This window comes from Channa argus, chromosome 2 (assembly GCF_033026475.1).
Source record: "Channa argus isolate prfri chromosome 2, Channa argus male v1.0, whole genome shotgun sequence".
Taxonomy (NCBI): domain Eukaryota; kingdom Metazoa; phylum Chordata; class Actinopteri; order Anabantiformes; family Channidae; genus Channa; species Channa argus.
The window spans coordinates 30,656,313-30,674,337 of NC_090198.1; the positions used below are offsets into that span (position 1 = coordinate 30,656,313).

Sequence of the window (18,025 nt, forward strand, 5' to 3'; positions counted from 1 at the left end):
CAGAGTTGGGTATGGAAAGACAAACGGGTCTTTATTCATCTGCCTCAGTATTTTATAGCTGGTTAAATGTAGCTTCAGATGGAGCTCTGACCGTTAAACAACCCGTTACACTTAAAAATGAAAGACAGGAAGAGAATGTTTGGCAGCACAGAAACTAAGAAACTGATGGATGGAAACTAAATGGACACGACTTCACACACAAACAGAGACAATAAGACAAAAGGAGCAGACCAATACCTTTCCTCCTTGCTGCAGTTAGCGTTTGTGATATCCAAGCTTTTACTGAACACAGATTTGCTAAAAAAAAAAAAAAAAAGGGGCAGACAGAAAATCAGGAGACAGACAGAAAGGCAGTCACGTCAGGGGGAATCCTAATGTTCAGCATGCAGCGCTCACAAAGTGAACAAAGGCACAAAACCCTGACACATGCAGCAGTTTAGAAATCAGACAAAAAGCAGGAAGAGAGCACAGTCATGGGTCATGCTGGAGTCAGCGGGACTTTCGAGGCGCTGTGATGTTCAGCTGCGTGGAGAGAGAAGGGACGTATTAATGCAGCAGCAGCTGAAGAGGCTTCCACCAGCTGCTGCACCTGCTGCATCTAATCAGGCAACTCCTGCTGGAACCTGAGCCACCAGAACCCAAAAAACAAAAACAGTCAACGCTCAGACTGTGTCTGATGATCAGGAGGCTTTACTGTTTGCTCACTTTGAGTTCTGAAGCTCCCAAAGGACACGATGTTAAAGAGCAAATCTCAACCTTTGGACCAGAAAACCACAGACAGTGAAACTGGAGAAAGATGGGGCAGCTCAACAGACATCTGAACGCTGTACGTTTTATTCGAATCCCAAGGGGGAATCCGGGAAGCGGAACCATCCGCTCACCTGCGAGAAAGCCGTGTTTAACGTTTGGAGTTAAATCTGTAAAATTAAATATAAAAATATCAGGGGTTGTATTGTGATTAATGTTGATTCTGTTGTTGCTGATTTTTTGGAAGGTACCAAAGTACTTTGAAGTACTTTTGACCCCCCCCCCCCAATTGTTCTGCTTGTCAAGTTTACAGAAACAATAAAGGGAGAGTTTTACACCATGAACAAGCTCCTTTGGAGAAAAGCATCAATGTGTCAATGTGTGTTCACATCATGTTTAACTCTCAACTGCCAATCGAACTACTTCGTGTTGCTAAGCTACCAGAGTCTGTCATCCCTGGCTGTGACCATGTTGTTGGACAGGAAAGTCCTTCTGTGTTCACTTAAAACTGTTACTTGTTAGATTATTGACAGGGTAACTAGTAATCTGTAACTAATCACTGCTCTTTACAGACAGTCCATATTTGGTCCAAACTCAACCAATCAGAACGAAGCACAGTCACTGGATAAAGATGCTCGTTATAAACATCACATCAGCAGTTTGTGTCTCGGCTGTTACAAATCTGCAGCGTTGAGTCTGTTTGTGATGACAATCTTCTCTCTAGCAATCACACAGTGGAAGCTGCTCTCTGGGCCTCAGGTCCACCATGAACAAAGACGTTAGTGTGGATTTCAGCTGCACTTTCCCAGTGGGATGATGGTTTAAAGCTCCAGATAATCATAGTTAAACTCAACTTTTTCTCTCAATGTTCAAAATCATTTTAAAGGGTGTCTTGGGATTTAACCTACAGCACGATATCTGATTAAACCTTCATCATTTAATATTCCATATTGTTGTTTTGTTCTACTTAATCCTAACAAGTCTGTATGTAAATAGACTTGTATATATATTTAATCTTAATCTCAAGTGCACACAAGTCACAAAGTGAAGTATCTGCAGCTTGTTAAAAGAAGCAGATTTAGTTAGATACAGCTGTTATTCCACTGTGTCTCAGACTCATTTAATCAACAAAACCTCCTGCTTCCTGATGAACACAAATTAAGAGGATACTTTACATCCTCTGAACTACACATAACCTTTTTTTTTTTCCAGATCCCAGTTTGGGAGGTATAATTATTTGCGACACACACAGATTCGTGAGAAACGAATCACTGCTGTCCCACAGAAAATACATTCGGGTGGATGCGATTCAGTGTAGTTTTCATTTTATTTCACTTTATGTTTTAGTATTATTCCTTTTAGTTGAAGATAAAGAAGCCATGCGGTGTGAAAAATAATCTGAGTATTAACGTTTCACTAGCATGTACATGTTTGTAGCAGCTCATTTCCGACGGGCAAAACCGTATGAGACACGCAGGCATAAAAGACCACGTCTAAATGTAAAACCGTTAACTTGAGGCCATGTTGTGCAACATTTTAATAAGAGACTGATGATCTGAACCGCACTTTGCATTCTCTGCACAATCCCACAATCAGCCATTTACAGTAATAACCCTGCTGTGTGCTTTGATAAAACTAAGCTAGTCTTATTTTTGGACTCTTTGTGCACGAACGTGCCAAACACATTTCCGACTTTTCGTCCTTTTGTCTGACTGCATGCTCCATGCACACGTTACACACACAGTGCACACACCCCAGAGTCCAGCTCATGCATTTTCCACCAGGTCTAAGAGTCCACATTTAAACTGCAGAGCTTCTATCACATCTTATGTCGTATGCACTGGACATCCTCAGCCAACAGAGAAGGAACGATGCGTCCTGTATTTAACCACAGTTCAGTAATGGAGGAATGGATGAACATCTGTGGACAGAGCTCACGGCGAAGGTCGTGTTGATGACCAGTCAGAACACTGCGTCTGTCTGTCCCTCACATCCCTGAACTGCGATTAAATACATTACTTATCTTAGTTGATAACAACAATCGTTTAACTGCGACTGAGCTTTGTCTCATGCTCATCAACACACGAGCACATCTCCGTCTCTTACCTCTGACCGTGGGTTGCCATGTCGATGGCTCGTCGCACCGGCACGGGAGACCCCCCCTCCGTGACGCTCAGCACCTCCATGGACTTCCGCTCAGGTCTGCGCTTCCCGTGACGGCTCAGCATGGGCGAGTCCACGCGCTTCCTAGGAGGATCTGCTGAGCGGAGTCAGGACGAAGAACCCGAAGAAAAAAAAAAGTAACTTGTTTTTTATGTTAATGGCTTCAAATTTTATAGTGAAGAAATGTCACAAAGATGCTGACGTACTGTAATACAACAGTTTGTGGGTGGAAAACATAATCTCATTTAGATTTTAGATTTCTGTGTATGTTTTCGTGGTTGTGTCGGTTGCGTTTCCTCCCACAGTTCAAACACAGGTGTAGGTGTAAATGTAAGTGTGAATGGTTTGTCTCTCTGTGTTGGACCTGAGACAGAGTCACATCCTACTGATCAAATCTAATACTCTGTTGCTGTAAGTCATAAGGTCCAGCAGGACTGGGACCGGCCTACCGATCTCGTTTCTTGGCGGGAGGTTCTGGTCTTCTTGGCTCGGGTATCTCTCCTTACGGTCCAGCAGAAGGAAGTAGATCATCTTTTCCTGGTTGTCACTGGTGGGAGGAAGAGAGAGGGGGCTGGTTCAGAACAGGACAGTGCTGCAGAAGCTCCCTCATCACTCAAAATGTTAAATACAATTCAGCAAAGTGCCGTCTTCATAAATTCCTCCGCCCGCCGCCGTGTCGTCGCCTCCTTCAGCTTCCCTCTGCCCACCTTAAACTGCTCCCTCTGTGGTTTTATTGCCCCCTCCTCCTCCTGTCCCTAACTTACTCCTCAGACAGCAGGTCTTTGCTCAGTTTGTCCTTGTCTCTGAAGCAGCCCAGAGAGTGCATGCTCTCCAGCACATCAGGGTCGATCTCCTCTGCTGAAGCCAGCATCCTGATGGCCACCTTCCTTGGGACGGGCTGCTCGGGCTCAGGCTCGTTTTTCCCAGCTCTGCAACACAACACATACAACTGCTTCTGAGCTTTGGGTAAAACCATCGTCAGTCAGTCTGAATACAGCTGCAAAAACATCTGGATGCAAGCTACTTGGAGATTTTAGCTTTAAAGTTCTTGCAGGAATAAACTGAAATCACGATCGGGGGCACAGAGACTTCCTGATTAGCCAACACACAAGTAAAACAGCTTGAGCATATAAACATGAAGCTGATGGACAATAAACTTTATGCCACAGGCTGATATTTTGGCAGTAATCTGTCATCAGAGCAAGTATGTAATTTCAGGCCAACTGGAGTAAACACAACGTAAACATCAATGACGGCGATCAGCTGAGAAATGATAAAACATGAACAATACTTTCACAGGCAGACAACATTTCTTGTAGCATTTTTAGTTTATTTTCTAGGAGCACAGAAATCAAACTGGCAAAAACCCCATAAAATGACGTAGGAGGGCTAAACAGAATTAGCACAGAAAAGGCACAAAATGACGACGGCCTGTTCGGTGAAATTATTGTCAACAGAAATGGACAAAATGGCAAAACTGTGAGCGAAACCTCAGAGTGACCTGCTACATTTAATATTAAAAGGCCAAATATCAGTTTGCCTGAGTGTAATTTCAAACCAATAAAAGAATTCAGCTTTTTGAAACCCAGAAATAGTGAACCCATTAGAGACGAGTCCATTAGGAGCGTGGAGTGGAGCTGACTAATGGACCTGCTTCTTCCCTGTTTCCATCAGAGATTCACGAGTTTTGATGAGTGTGTCACTATTATTCTGCATTTCCTGCCACTGCATTTTCATCTCACTTAAGGTGGATGAGCACACACACACACACACACACACAGCCAGCTCACACAGAAGGAGGAGACATGACCAGGTGGACATACTTACAGGTACCATGTATGTTTCTGGATCTGCTCCAACTGTGTGGAAAACACAAGAGGAGACAAACATTAGATAGAAACCAAGATAGAAAACGTCTCACGTGATTCTGCATAAAACAGCTTGTGTATGAATACACGAATGAATCTGGTGCACTGATGTTGGTATGTTGTTAAAGGAGCCTTCACTCATGTTAAACTTGCTTCGTTTGGATCTATTTGGGGTAAATAAATGCTATTAAAAATTTCTCTGACTTCCATGCATTAAAATATGTCTAGCTGAAAAATGCCTCCAGATGACATCACTTGGAGGAACCTTTGGCTCAAATTATGTCATTTCGTTGCTCAACCTGTGGACTTTGCAATCATGGTCAGCTCCTCCAGATAACACCATCTCAGCTCTTAACAATAGTTAAGAGTTATAGGATAACAATTTTAGCTAAAAGCAGAGAAATATTTGAATATAGAAGTCATATGGAAGTTTAAAGGCATTTATTAATGTACGTTTACACGCTAAACTAAAGCCATCGAAAGCAACTGAAAATTCACCCTTTAAGATGAAAGTACAGAACCAGCTGCTTAGAGTTTAGCAGACAAAACACATGTGAAGGCACATTATCTAACAGAGCCTTTGTTATTTTTGTAATGCTTCTATTCTGAGCCAAGACAAGTCCTCAGCCTGAGATGAAGAGATTTCGTGCAGAGCTCAGTAGCTGCAGGGCCCATCGTGGAGCAGCTCGGCTAAATTTAGCCCGAGCTGTCCCCCCTGAGGCAACAGCCTGGGCTGCAAAAACAAGTCCGCTGAGCTCTGAGTTCAGGACAAGGTGCACAGTGGCTTACTGTGAGCCGTTTGCCAGGGTCCACTTCAATCATTCCGCGCAGCAGGTTCTGACAGTCCGGAGGGATGAAGTGGGGCATGTGGAAAACTCCCAGCTTCACCTTCTCCAGAAGATTCCTCAGGTTGTCGTCATCAAAAGGCAGAGCGCCCTGCAGACAGGGGACATGAGGACACATCATCATCATCATCATAACAAAGGATTCTGTGGGGAACAGGGGTTTATGTTAGAACATGTCATGACTACAGAGTTTCTGACTATTTAGTTCTAATTCAAATATTTCCATGACTGGTTTTCCAGAACATATGAGCCACAACCCTTCCCCCCCCTGTGGTCAGGGTCTGTCAGGTGTTGGCTGAGAGCAGAACTGGGGGCAGCGCGTGTGAGCTGTCAGTCTTTGGTGACGTGATGACTGATACCGTTTCCCACTCGCTGAAGACCAGCAGCGTGGATCCCGAAGCCACAACACAAGTGGAAAAATTCCTCTTCACCGACTTAATCAAGACACAGCCACTCATGCGTGCGCACGGCACACGTGCGTGGCTCACTCACTACTCACTCGTCAATGTCACATTATTGAGATGCAGCTATGATAAGCTTTGTGGAGTAATGTGACGTCTCTGGAACATGCACACAATAAGCTGTGCCAACAACAAGTGTGTGTGATCATCTGTTAACTTATGTGCTGCCATGTGTTGGTTAAGGTTTGAAGACGCTTTGACTTGTTTGTCTCTCACAGGCCGGAGGTGAAACGTGAACATCCCCGCATGGTTGTCTTTCCACCAGAACCTGAGAAATTGGGGTTAGGGTTAACCCTTTTTATTTCTGTTCTCATTTGTTTACTAATGTGCTTTTTCCCCCCAGGGTCCCACCTTTAGCTTAAGAACCACACCTGCTGTAAACCTCAGGCGGGGGAATGGGGAAGGGGGGTTTTGCAAGACCTGAGCGGGACTTTTCATCACCTTGTGAAACACACACAATTTCTAGATTCTCGAACCAAGGAAAGTAGCACATTAAAATGCAAATATAGAGATTTCCCTTGACCTTCACTAGGAACAAAAGCAAAAAGCTCCGGTGTAAAAGTGGATGTTGGGTGTTAACCTTTAAGTCCCAGGACAAGTGCTGTTGTCAGGTGCTTCACTTTGCATATTCTGCCGAGAATCGCTGCTTCACATGTAAAAGAGCTCATTCAGCATAAAGGTACAAATTAATTCAACTTCCCAACTTCCCAGCGTCGAACCCAGAAACCGAGCAGCTTTTTCCTGTGACGCCACATTTTGCACAAACAGACGCTTGACAGACAAATCAGTGCAGTTGTGTCCAGAAATAAATGACTCTACACAGCCCACGGCTTTAATCTAATCTCTCATATCCTGTTTTAGCGGCGGCTTCCACTTTAAGGAACTAGGTGGGTTTATTTTGTGCTGTTTAGTGCAGCGGCCCCTCACTCACCACTAAAAGTGCAAACAGGATGACTCCACAGCTCCATGCATCTGCTCTCCTCCCGTCATACTTCTCCCCCTGGTGCACACACACACACACACACACACACACACACACACACACACACACAGAGGCAGAGATGAGACTCACATCATCATAAACTCCAGCAGAAACTTTCACGAGTGCTCTGAGCCTCAGAACCCTAATAACTGGAAGAAGCCAGACATGTATATGGAGGCTCCTGCAGTGTAACATCAGCAATTTGTGCTGCTGACGGCACTGCAGCAGTTATTTTGGGCAGAGGTGTCTGAATCTGCTTGTTCCGGAGAACCCAGCCTGCCTCTTTTCAAAATACTTTGTTTTTTTTTTATCAGTTGGACTGAAGCCCAGAGAAATCGCTTACTTACTGCAGTACTGCTACTTACGGAGTGCAGCACATTTTAGAGCGTGTACATAGTACTTCAACTTGAGTAAAGGGTAGAAACATAAGCACGGTGAATGATGAGAGGATGGCGGTGATGTAAGAGCTGCTTTTACTGTATGAAAGAAAACCAGAACGAAAAAGCAGCAGAGAGCACTTACCCTGATGACCTCTGGGCAGGCGTAGTGTGGAGACCTGCAACAGAAGCAAAGAGATGGTCGGGGTGGAACAAACACAAACCACTTCACCCAAGACCCTTTAAAACCGAATCGACCTTTATGTCTTTTTGGCTAAGTGAGTCGTTACATAACATAAAATGGCCTCAGTCCAAATTGCAGTTGATGGCTCATCCTGCTGGATAACGTATGACAGCGTCCAACAACGGCACCACAACGTGATGCACATTCACTGCAAACCACAATGGATTTTCTTCTGTTCTGCGGGTTTTTTCATGTAGTTTCTCACTGTGCAGGTCACACAAGGATTTCTTCTTGATTCTGTTGAGTATTATGTAATTTAGCAGAATGACTGGAAGTACTTTTACTCAGGCACTATACTTAAAATAAAGTGTGCATTAGGATTCCTGCTTCACACAGCTGTTCACTCATATACTGTAGGTACAAAGTGTAAGTGCCCAGTAGGTTTTACCTTTCCACCATGTATCTGTCAGCTTAGCTAATCGCTACCTGATAACTAACGAAGAGGAATCCAGCCAGCTCAAACATATATCACGGACGCTGACTCACATTCTACTTTTTGCTGCAATTTCTTTGACATTGGTGTTGATTTATTTTGGCCATTGACAAAAATATTTTTCAATCAGCTTCAGTTTTCTTCGCTGAAGAATTTCTGTTGTTTAGACATGCGTGCATCAATTATTATAATCCAATAACCTGAACTCACAGAACAAGCCGAAAAGAAAAAGACTATATCCGCGTAACTTTTACTCTTGACGGACTCTTTCCAAAACAGGATGTTCACTCTGAAGAGAGTATTTCTACAGTGTGACAATGATACTTTCACTTAGGTAGAAGATGGGATTCTTACAACCACTGGTACTTTTTACTCCACGACATTCCTTTATATTTACAAGTTTTTTGATGCAGTTTTTTAACGTATAAAATATGTTTTCAAGTATTTAAGCTAGTTGCATTAGCCCACACATGGACAGATTCGAGGCAATAGGTCCCTGGGTACAGACAGAGCCCTATGTCATCTAATGTCCCAAAAGAAAGTCACATGATGTCTATGTTTGGACTTTTTGTGCATCTTTTGAATGTTTTCAGCGTGTCGATCATCATCTTGCAGTAGTTTTGTGGGGTTTTTTTTGTGGCTTTTATGCATTTGAAGTGAACATTTTAGCTGGATTGTGTATCTTCAGGGCTCCTCAGCGACTTTGGCCGCAGGGCCTGTGCCCAGCAGGTCCATTCAGTATCTATCCATCTATGTTTAATTAGCTGTAACAGCTAAAAGCAACAATTACCATATAGTTATGTTGTTTTCTACCATCAGATGATTTGAGAAAGCAGCAAACAGGGACAAACTATATTTATACTAAAAGACAAACTATAAACAGTAACTTAACAAATGTGTCTGATTTCTCTAACACGTTACAGATGAGCCAGATTTCCCTGATCTGTGTTCACAACATGTCAGGCGACTGAATAATCAAATAAGCCCACACACATGCAGCAGTGATGACAGTCGTCTGGTTTTCCTCTGAGTGAATTAATCAGAATAAATGAAGCTGAGAGCACAACTTCTCCTAACAGCTCCCAGAGTAAACACACACTCCATCACTGCCAGCATCAAACTTCATTATGCTAATGTATGGATTTGAATCACTCAAACAGTCTTGTTAAAATAAACTAACTGCAATCCAATTACACCAGATCCTTCCTGTTCAAGGCGACTTGTCAGTGGCCGTCCCTGAGTGACATTTAATTAATTCCATTAACGTCACATGAAGTGAAAGATTCATTTGACTTGTTATTCACGCGAGATATTTACAGGATCCATCAGTGCTTTTTATGAAAACTGCAGCAATTTACAGCCAAAAGTGGACTAAATTTCAACCTCGACAAATGTTATACAGGAAGTGACCCGCAATTGTTTCTACACTCAAGCATTGAAAACTACCTTTTTTTTGTATCTGTCTCATCATGCAGCCACTAAATGTAATATCCAAACATTTTGGGTTACGTTTAGTTTTTTTTTAGTTTTCAAAAAGTCTGCAAACTCCTGATCTGCTGATGACAATTGGATTATTCAGTTACTGTACCTGTACCTGTACTGTACACCTACAGTACATGCAGTCATAAAAATTCACCTTCACCAGAGGTTAGTTCTTCTAAAATGTGGCAGATTCGTGATTGGTCATGTTTCTACCAAGGTGCAAAAAATATTTAGTCCTAAAAATTAACAGTGACTGTGGCCTGTGTCCTGCAGAGCTTTGTAAAACCTGCAGATCAAACAAGAGAAACACCTTCTACACAACACACAGCTTCCTGAATCAACAACATCATCAGCTCCTCAGCTGCCCCAATCAAGTAACCTTACTCTGCTCCAGGAGTTTTCTTGTTGTGGAGTGACGAACTCACCCGCAGCTGGTCTCCAGCAGACTGTCCCCGACCTGCAGAGACGCCATGCCAAAGTCTGCTATCCTGATGTTGTTCTTCTCGTCCAACAACAAGTTCTCAGGTTTCAAATCTCTGTGGCTGGAGGACGACAGGACAGAAGAAAAGGCTGAAAGGTGTCTCAGTTTGATTAGAGGAGTGTGAACTAGAGGAAATGAGGTTATGGTCTGCATCAGATCCTACTACTCAGAAATAAACCAGCAGATAAGACGCTGCAGCATCTAGCTCTGCATCTCTTTGGATCCACCAGAAAAAAAGAAAAGCACAGTAGAATAAATCTAGGCCTTCAAAAACAAACACTATGTCGGATGCTGAGAGTCAGAGGCTGAACCTCTTTGATGTACAGTTGCTGCAGCCGTGCGTCGAGGAACTGAAGATGCAGAGATGAAACGAAATCAAGAGGAGCTGGAGCCTCAAAAGTCGCCCCCAGCTGCGACCAATGAGGAAGGAGCCTGAAGAAGATGAAGCCTGTTGTTCATCCGTCAAGACATTTTAGGGAAATTATCCCAAATAGAATTAACAAAAACTAACTTGAAAGGTCTTTTCACCTTTACTCAATTAATCCTTAATTGAATCCAATCAAATCAAATCTTTCATGTTTTTGTTGTAAAACGTTAAATGTCGTTACAAAAAACTTTTTGGACAAAGCTTTGATTCATCATACTTCCTGTTAAACGGTTTCTTTGTCCTATAGTTTTCTAAGAACATAGACTTTGAACAGGACTTCTTCCAAATACACATGCATAGCTAAAAATTACCCTTATGCCTATTGGTGGACTGAAGACAAGTCTTATCTAAAAGAGGGACATTATTTATCCTCACTTCTCATTTTAAACCCCAAACTTTGTTTGAGGGAAACAGACAAACTGAGGGAAACATTTTGGAACTAAGTTCTGATGCCCAGGCAACAGTCTGGACCCTGACTGGGGAGGAGGTCGAGTGATGGAAAAACCTCTGTCCTATGGTTTGTAAGGGCACTTGGAAAGTCTTGACTTGTAGCTCTATAGAAGATGTCTTCATGGGTCCATTTAGGGGCACAATACTATAATAAAACAAAACCTAAGGCACATTCCAAAAAAAGTAATACATTTGTGTATAAAGATTTTACCCAGTAACAATGACTTAATAGCAAAGTTCAGGTTTTTATCCGTGGTGATGGTATAATATTCACTTTCATCTCCATCTAAATCTCTAAATCTTTAATATGTGTTGGGTTTATCTCCTTTTAAGGAGAAATGAGACGTACTCCTTCCTTATTTTCTTAATTTTAGAAATTTAAATCTCCTTCAGTACATATTTCCTTTTGATAGGATTTGGGTAGCAGAGGCTTGACAAAATATGTTTAACCGTATACTATGTCTCCCTTCATCTCTCCCTTACAGAGGTTGGTAATTTTAGAATTGTTTCCTTTTCTGTACATTGAATTTGAAACCCATCATGTAGTAACACATTCTCATCCGTACCTGTCTGAATCTGACTGAAGCTCTGATCTGATGGTTGATCTCAGCTCCTAACAACAACAACAGCTTCATCACCCTAGAGCTGCACAGCGTAAAAGCCTCGTGTCATTATTTGGTGATGATCAGTCGTGAGGCGGATGTACTCAGGTGATATTGTGGAGAACTTTGAATTTTAGCTTTCATGGTGCCAGGGGCAGTTCTAAGGGGGACCACCAGAGAAGTATGTGTTAAATACGTTGTAGCTTTCAAACACACTGACTGCATTTAGCTCAGTTTCTAATTAAGCTTCATGTGAACAGACACCACGACCCCCGTTTCTCACGGCGAACGATTTTTGTTCTGCCTCAAAACATTAACAAGCTTGAAAATGACAAAAAAAACTCTTCCTTTAATGTGTGTTTAGGAAGTGATACCATATACCAAACCAGCGTGAGAGCAACTAACCATATGGAGTGGCTGTGGCAGAAGTCCAGGGCTGAGATGATCTGTCTGAAGAACTTTCTGGCCTCTTTGGGTGTTAACCGGCCTTTCTTCACCAGGTAGTCAAACAGCTCCCCGCCGGACACGTGCTCTAGCACCAGATACCTGTACAGGAAGTGTTTGGGTAAATCACCAGTGAAGGGCAGAAACAGATCAGACAGCAGAAAGTGTGAAAATGATGTGTGTGCAGGCTGTAAAACCACTGATGAGGAGGTACGACTGAAAGTTCACGTGTTGCTGTAGAGTGTGAGCGGATTATCCACATGGTGGGATAAGGATTAAAATTAAATAAAAAAAAAAAAAGATGGGTGCATTTTTTTAAGCACGTTTAAACCAGTTAGTTTACAACTAACTGTCAGATAAGTGCTGTACAGTAGGACATTCTCCCCTGATAGTAGTTTGGTAGAAATGCTCAAAAACATGCAGTACTTAGATAAAAATACTTGTAGATACGTGTCCCCAGAGATTAAACCGATTCATCATAGGAAATCCTGTTTTCTTCTGAACGAGAGAGGCATTAATGCAATAATTGGGATATAAACTACAGAGTATTAGGCTGCGACATACTGAAGTTACCACAGTACATTGATGCATTGGAAGAAATCCCCAGGAAAATCCTCAGCTCGTACTGGTTTGTGTGTTAGTGGTTTAAAGCCTCTTTGTTCATTTATCTCGGAGACATCGCTGATCCTCGCTCAGCGTGGAGAGCGGCTCCTCCTGCAGCTCGGCCTGATTTACGAGCAGATTAAGGGATCTACCCAAGCGCTAACCTGTCACAGCTGTTTAAATTACAAACGTGTTCACGTGCGAGTTGCGAGTGTGAACATTTCTGCATCTGATGACCGACCGTCCCCATCTTCACAACATAAAGGAAACAAATTCCTGCTCGCCGTGACAGCGCCGCCTTTATCAATTATTGAACAGCACATTAAGCCGTGCCAGTGGAGCAGAGCTGCCACATGCGGCAGATTAATGTGTGCAATAAAACATGAATATACATTAAGGCTCCACGTTGTAGGAGGCAGGTTCAAGTGAGAGGAACCAAACAAACATTTCACGCTTTAAGAAAAGTTCACAAACTGCTACATTACTACATTAACTACGAGGTACTAAGGATAAGGTCACAGTCACTGAAATCTTCAGCCAGGTGCCCATAGCAACAATGGAACCATTATTATAATATACTGTATTTTCTTGTGGACGGACAGTTACAAACAGAGGAGACTTTTTAACTGATAGAACATCAAGTTTAAAACCACATAAGCCTTTGATAAGTCTCAGAGAAATGATGGAGAACATACGGAGCACAAGCAAAGAAGAACTGAAGACTTTCCTGTTCTACATTACAAAGGGATGTTTGAGTGACCAGGAGAAACAGGAGGAAACTAAACTCAAACGGTGTCAGGTTCAAGCTCATTAAGTGTAAGCAGCAAAGCTTCATGTACTCACAGGTATTTCTTGTTTTCGTAGACGTCGTGCAGCTTTAAAACGTGGGGGTGTTCGATGAGTTTCAGAATGGCTATCTCCCGCTCCACCTGCACAGGAACACACACACACACACACACACACACACACACACACACACACACACACACACACGGGTGAGAGTGAAAAGAAAACATTAGTTACACAAACAGGAGGAACAGATGATCCTCTGTTACTGCAAACATGGAAAAAGTCTAATGTTCATCATGTGGTCAGACTCACGCCACAAGCTGCAGCCTGGATGAAAAACGGAAACACACACACACACACACACACCTGTTGCATTGGTTACATTAGTCACAGCAAGTGGCTCGAGGCTGTTTTGACATCACATTGTCCGACACTCGCTGAAAGAAAAACCTTTAACCTTTGGATCGTGGTCATGTGTGAAACCTGACAGTCTGTTGCTGACAGTTTGTCGTGTCTGACACTTTAACACAAATGTCAACACTTCACAGCTGGATAATCAAAAAGAGAAAAAAAAATCTGCCACTCGCTGTGACAGCAAATAGAAACTGTCCTTACATCAGTGTCAGCATCACAAAACACCAAATTACAGAATCCAGGAAGAGCCATGGAGGAGAAATCTAAAATGTGTTACGTTGATTTATTGCTAGTTGTTTCCAGTGCGAGTCATGTTCAGGGTGTTTCTCCCCCATCAGTTCAAACTATTAAAACTAAAGAAAATAAGAGCTTCTGCTGCTTCAGCACACAGGGCGGCATCTGAACATCTCACTCTAAAAAGGTTCAAAAAAGTCACTAAATGTGTGACTTCAGTTGGGGGATGTGTACACACACTGAGATCTCATCCAAATTTAATGGGAACGTGCAGATGGGACCGAAGTAGAAGTTTCACATTTAAATGAGAAGCCGTATGTTTAGTGATGACCAAACTCTACATTCCAGCATAAGAACCTGTTGGCATCATCAGGATCTGGACCTGCTTTGCTGCTTCTGGACCAGGACGACTTCCCATCATTGATGGAAGTCATAATGCCAGTAATAATTTGAACACCTTCTCAAACAAATGTAAAGCAACTATGATTTGTCCAACACCAATGCTCCACGGAGGCACTGTCACAGCCTCATGGGAGCTGGAGCTGTTACTAATAAAACAAAAAGCTCTGTTTAAATGATGAAGTGCTCAAGTATGAGCGTGGACATAAAGACATGTATCATGTTTTTAGAATCTATTTGTTCTTTTACTCGTCCATCTTCCTGTCCCTGATCCGACCTTTGATGAGAGACTCATTGTGGACTCTTTCCACCATCTGTGTGCAGCACTCAACCACCTGCCTGACACACAGTTATGACCGGGCTGTGTGTCAATATGTGAAGCTGCACAGCAGGCTCCTTGTAATCTCATCATCATCGTCATCGTCGTCGTCGTCACTCAGACATGTGCCGGCTGCTCCCTGACGCAATATGACACGAATATGGCTGCGTCTCTTTGTGCTCAATTGCATTTGCATAAACTGAGCTTCCATCACCAGGCCTGTGCCCAGTAGGTCTATTCATCAATCCAACCATGGGCCTTGAGTTCTGGCTTGTGGTTTGGCTTTAGAGGGCTTGGAGCCACAGTCAGACCGTTTTGAGAGATGGACTAAGAAAAACAACAAATCATGATTTTCTGTCATATACCAGCATCACATTTTTGCCAGCAGCTCGCTTCAGCAGCAGCTGCGGGCGAGTGTCCTGAAACGGTGCAGAGGTGTATGAAATATTTGGACATACAAATGCAGCCTGGAGCTGTTTCAGTGCTAACCTGCCTGCTGTGCTCTGGATTTACAGCCAGTTGACACCTACACAGGCTGCGGGGTGAACTCAGTTTAGTAGCAGTTTGTCTGCAGACGTGTTCGCTGAACTCATTTTGTTCAGTGTGGTTTTGTTAATAAATGGTCAAAGAGACACAGAGAAGCTGCCGAATCAGGCTTTTTAAAGCACAAAGAATAAAATGTTTCAGCCAGTGATTCACTCAAGGCTTCTTTCTTAAAACTATTACTGTATGAACCAAGGGACCACAGGGAGAACACGTCCACACAGTGATATTACCCAAAACAAAAAATTGGATTTAAATAATTTCCCCCAAAAATAATAATCTAAACAGGACTCAGGGCTAAACAGGACTCAGGGTGGGTGCCACAAAGTGAACTTAGAATCTGCAGTACTGCTACTTTACCTGATTGGCCGTATAAGGTAATTAGTTTTGCAGTTTTTTCTTGTTTAATACTGTTTGTTGCGTCTTATGTACAGTTACCTTGAGTGAAAATCTCTTCATATTTTTAATTTTACTGCAGTAAGAAAGTGATAAGATCATTAGTTCCATATGTATCCCATTAATAAAGTTTCTGCATAAATGTAAAATGTCCAGTTTTTAACTTAGTTTAATTCATGTACAGATTAATGCAGAGAACCACTTCAAAAACCTGATTTCTCACTAACACATGTTGGTGTGAAAGAATCAATGAGGGGAAACCGTGGTGGAGTCAGTGGGGATCTAAAGCACAGGTAATCAAACTAATCCTGTGCCGATAGAACCTATTGATTTCAGATCCTCATCACTGACAAGCTGTAAGCTGTGAAAAACACAAACCCTACCAATCCCCTGTCAGTCGTCGCCCACTAAGTGCTCATTTGATTCTCTGGGCTCTTTTTTCTCGTCCTTTTGTGGACTAACTAGCTCAAAGTCTAAATCACACTCTCCGTCCTTGCTTGGGAGCGATGTGACAGGTCCATGAGGCCATACGCAGGCCAGAAAACACCAGAGGATAAAATCTAATTTCCATCAAAGCCAACGGTCTTCAAAGGTGTGGCTGAGGAAGCAAATAAATAATACAAGAAGTCACTTTAATCTTCAGCCCAGTAGTCTCCCAGATCACACTGTCACACCAACCAGTCACTCACTAAAAAGCCTGCAATTACTCCAAAATGCTCCAGAGTGCTGACTTGAATTAGCTGGAAGAGGGATCATCTTTCACCTTAACTAGCTTCTTTCCAAAATCTAGAATAGAATTTAAAACCCTGCTTCTTACATATAAAGCTCTGAATGGTCAGGCTCCATCATATATAGAAGACCTCATAGCACCATATCATCCCAGTAGACCGGCACATGTGGCAGGGCATCCAGGCGATCACGAACTACAAGACAACTTCACCTGATTGTGACTGCGACGCCTCCCTCCCAGATGCGCTGAACCACTTCTACACCCGGTTTGAGGCACAGAACAACGGGAAGGCGAGGAAGTCCACTCCTCCTCCCAGTGACCAGGTGCTCTGTCTAACCACAGCTGAAGTGAGGAAAACTCTATGCAGAGTTAACCCACGGAAGTCTGCTGGACCAGACAACATTCCTGGCAGAGTGCTCAGGGAGTGCGCAGAACAGCTAGCGGATGTCTTCACAGACATCTTCAACATCTCCCTGAGCAGCAACGTTGTTCCTACGTGCCCCAAGGCAACGACCATCGTGCCTGTGCCTAAGAAGTCTACTGTCTCCTGCCTCAATGACTACCGTCCCGTCGCGCTCACACCCATCGTGATGAAGTGCTTTGAGAGGCTCGTCATGAGGCACATTAAGACCCAACTCACAACCTCCCTGGACCCCATGCAGTTTGCGTATCGTCCAAATCGTTCCACGGACGATGCCATCTCCACGACCCTCCATCTGGCCCTCACCCACCTGGACAGTAAGGACTCATACGTACGAATGCTGTTCATTGACTTCAGCTCAGCATTCAACACAATCATCCCTCAGCACCTGACCGAGAAATTGAGCATACTGGGCCTGAACACCTCCCTCTGCAACTGGATTCTGGACTTCCTGACTGGGAGACCCCAGTCAGTCCGGATCGGGAACAACATCTCCAGCACCACCACACTGAGCACTGGAGCCCCTCAGGGGTGTGTGCTCAGCCCTCTGCTGTTCACTCTGCTGACGCACGACTGTGTAGCAATGCACAGCTCAAACCACATAGTCAAGTTTGCTGATGACACGACCGTGGTGGGTCTAATCAGCAAGAACGACGAGTCAGTTTACAGAGAGGAGGTGCAACGGTTAACAGCCTGGTGTGGAGCAAACAACCTGTCTCTGAACGTTGACAAAACTAAAGAGATGGTTGTGGACTTCAGGAGAGCACAGAGCGACCATTCTCCATTGATCATCGATGGATCCTCAGTGGAGATAGTCAAGAGCACCAAATTCCTTGGTGTTCATCTGGCGGACAACCTCACCTGGTCAGTCAACACCAGCTCCATCACCAAGAAGGCCCAGCAGCGTCTCTACTTCCTGAGAAGGCTGAGGAAAGCCCATCTCCCTCCCCCCATCCTGGCCATGTTCTACAGAGGGACCATTGAGAGCATCCTGAGCAGCTGCATCACTGCCTGGTTTGGGAACTGCACCGTCTCGGATCGCAAGACCCTACAGAGGATAGTGAGGACAGCTGAGAAGATCATCGGAGTCTCTCTGCCCTCTATTATGCACATTTACACCACACGCTGCATCCGCAAAGCCAACAGCATTGTGGACAACCCCACACACCCA

The 18,025-nt window shown here is 43.5% G+C and overlaps 1 protein-coding gene across 11 annotated transcripts in view; it reads right to left on the reverse strand.

Annotated features, from left to right (window-relative positions):
* Window positions 1–18,025, reverse strand: part of LOC137107684 (serine/threonine-protein kinase BRSK2-like) — a 109,731-nt gene that overhangs the window by 19,798 nt on the left and 71,908 nt on the right. For 6 of the 11 annotated variants that reach the window (XM_067491547.1, XM_067491520.1, XM_067491529.1 and 3 more), the window contains exons 3-13: window positions 13,453–13,538; window positions 11,968–12,108; window positions 10,028–10,144; window positions 7,589–7,622; window positions 7,016–7,084; window positions 5,568–5,714; window positions 4,738–4,769; window positions 3,675–3,839; window positions 3,360–3,457; window positions 2,854–3,007; window positions 238–297 (exon numbers count right to left, since the gene is read on the reverse strand). In XM_067491547.1, the coding sequence (XP_067347648.1) occupies window positions 238–297; window positions 2,854–3,007; window positions 3,360–3,457; window positions 3,675–3,839; window positions 4,738–4,769; window positions 5,568–5,714; window positions 7,016–7,084; window positions 7,589–7,622; window positions 10,028–10,144; window positions 11,968–12,108; window positions 13,453–13,538 (1,103 nt within the window). The remainder of the gene's footprint in view (window positions 1–237; window positions 298–2,853; window positions 3,008–3,359; window positions 3,458–3,674; window positions 3,840–4,737; window positions 4,770–5,567; window positions 5,715–7,015; window positions 7,085–7,588; window positions 7,623–10,027; window positions 10,145–11,967; window positions 12,109–13,452; window positions 13,539–18,025) is intronic. The other 5 variants (XM_067491538.1, XM_067491567.1, XM_067491586.1 and 2 more) reach the window with 3 other exon arrangements.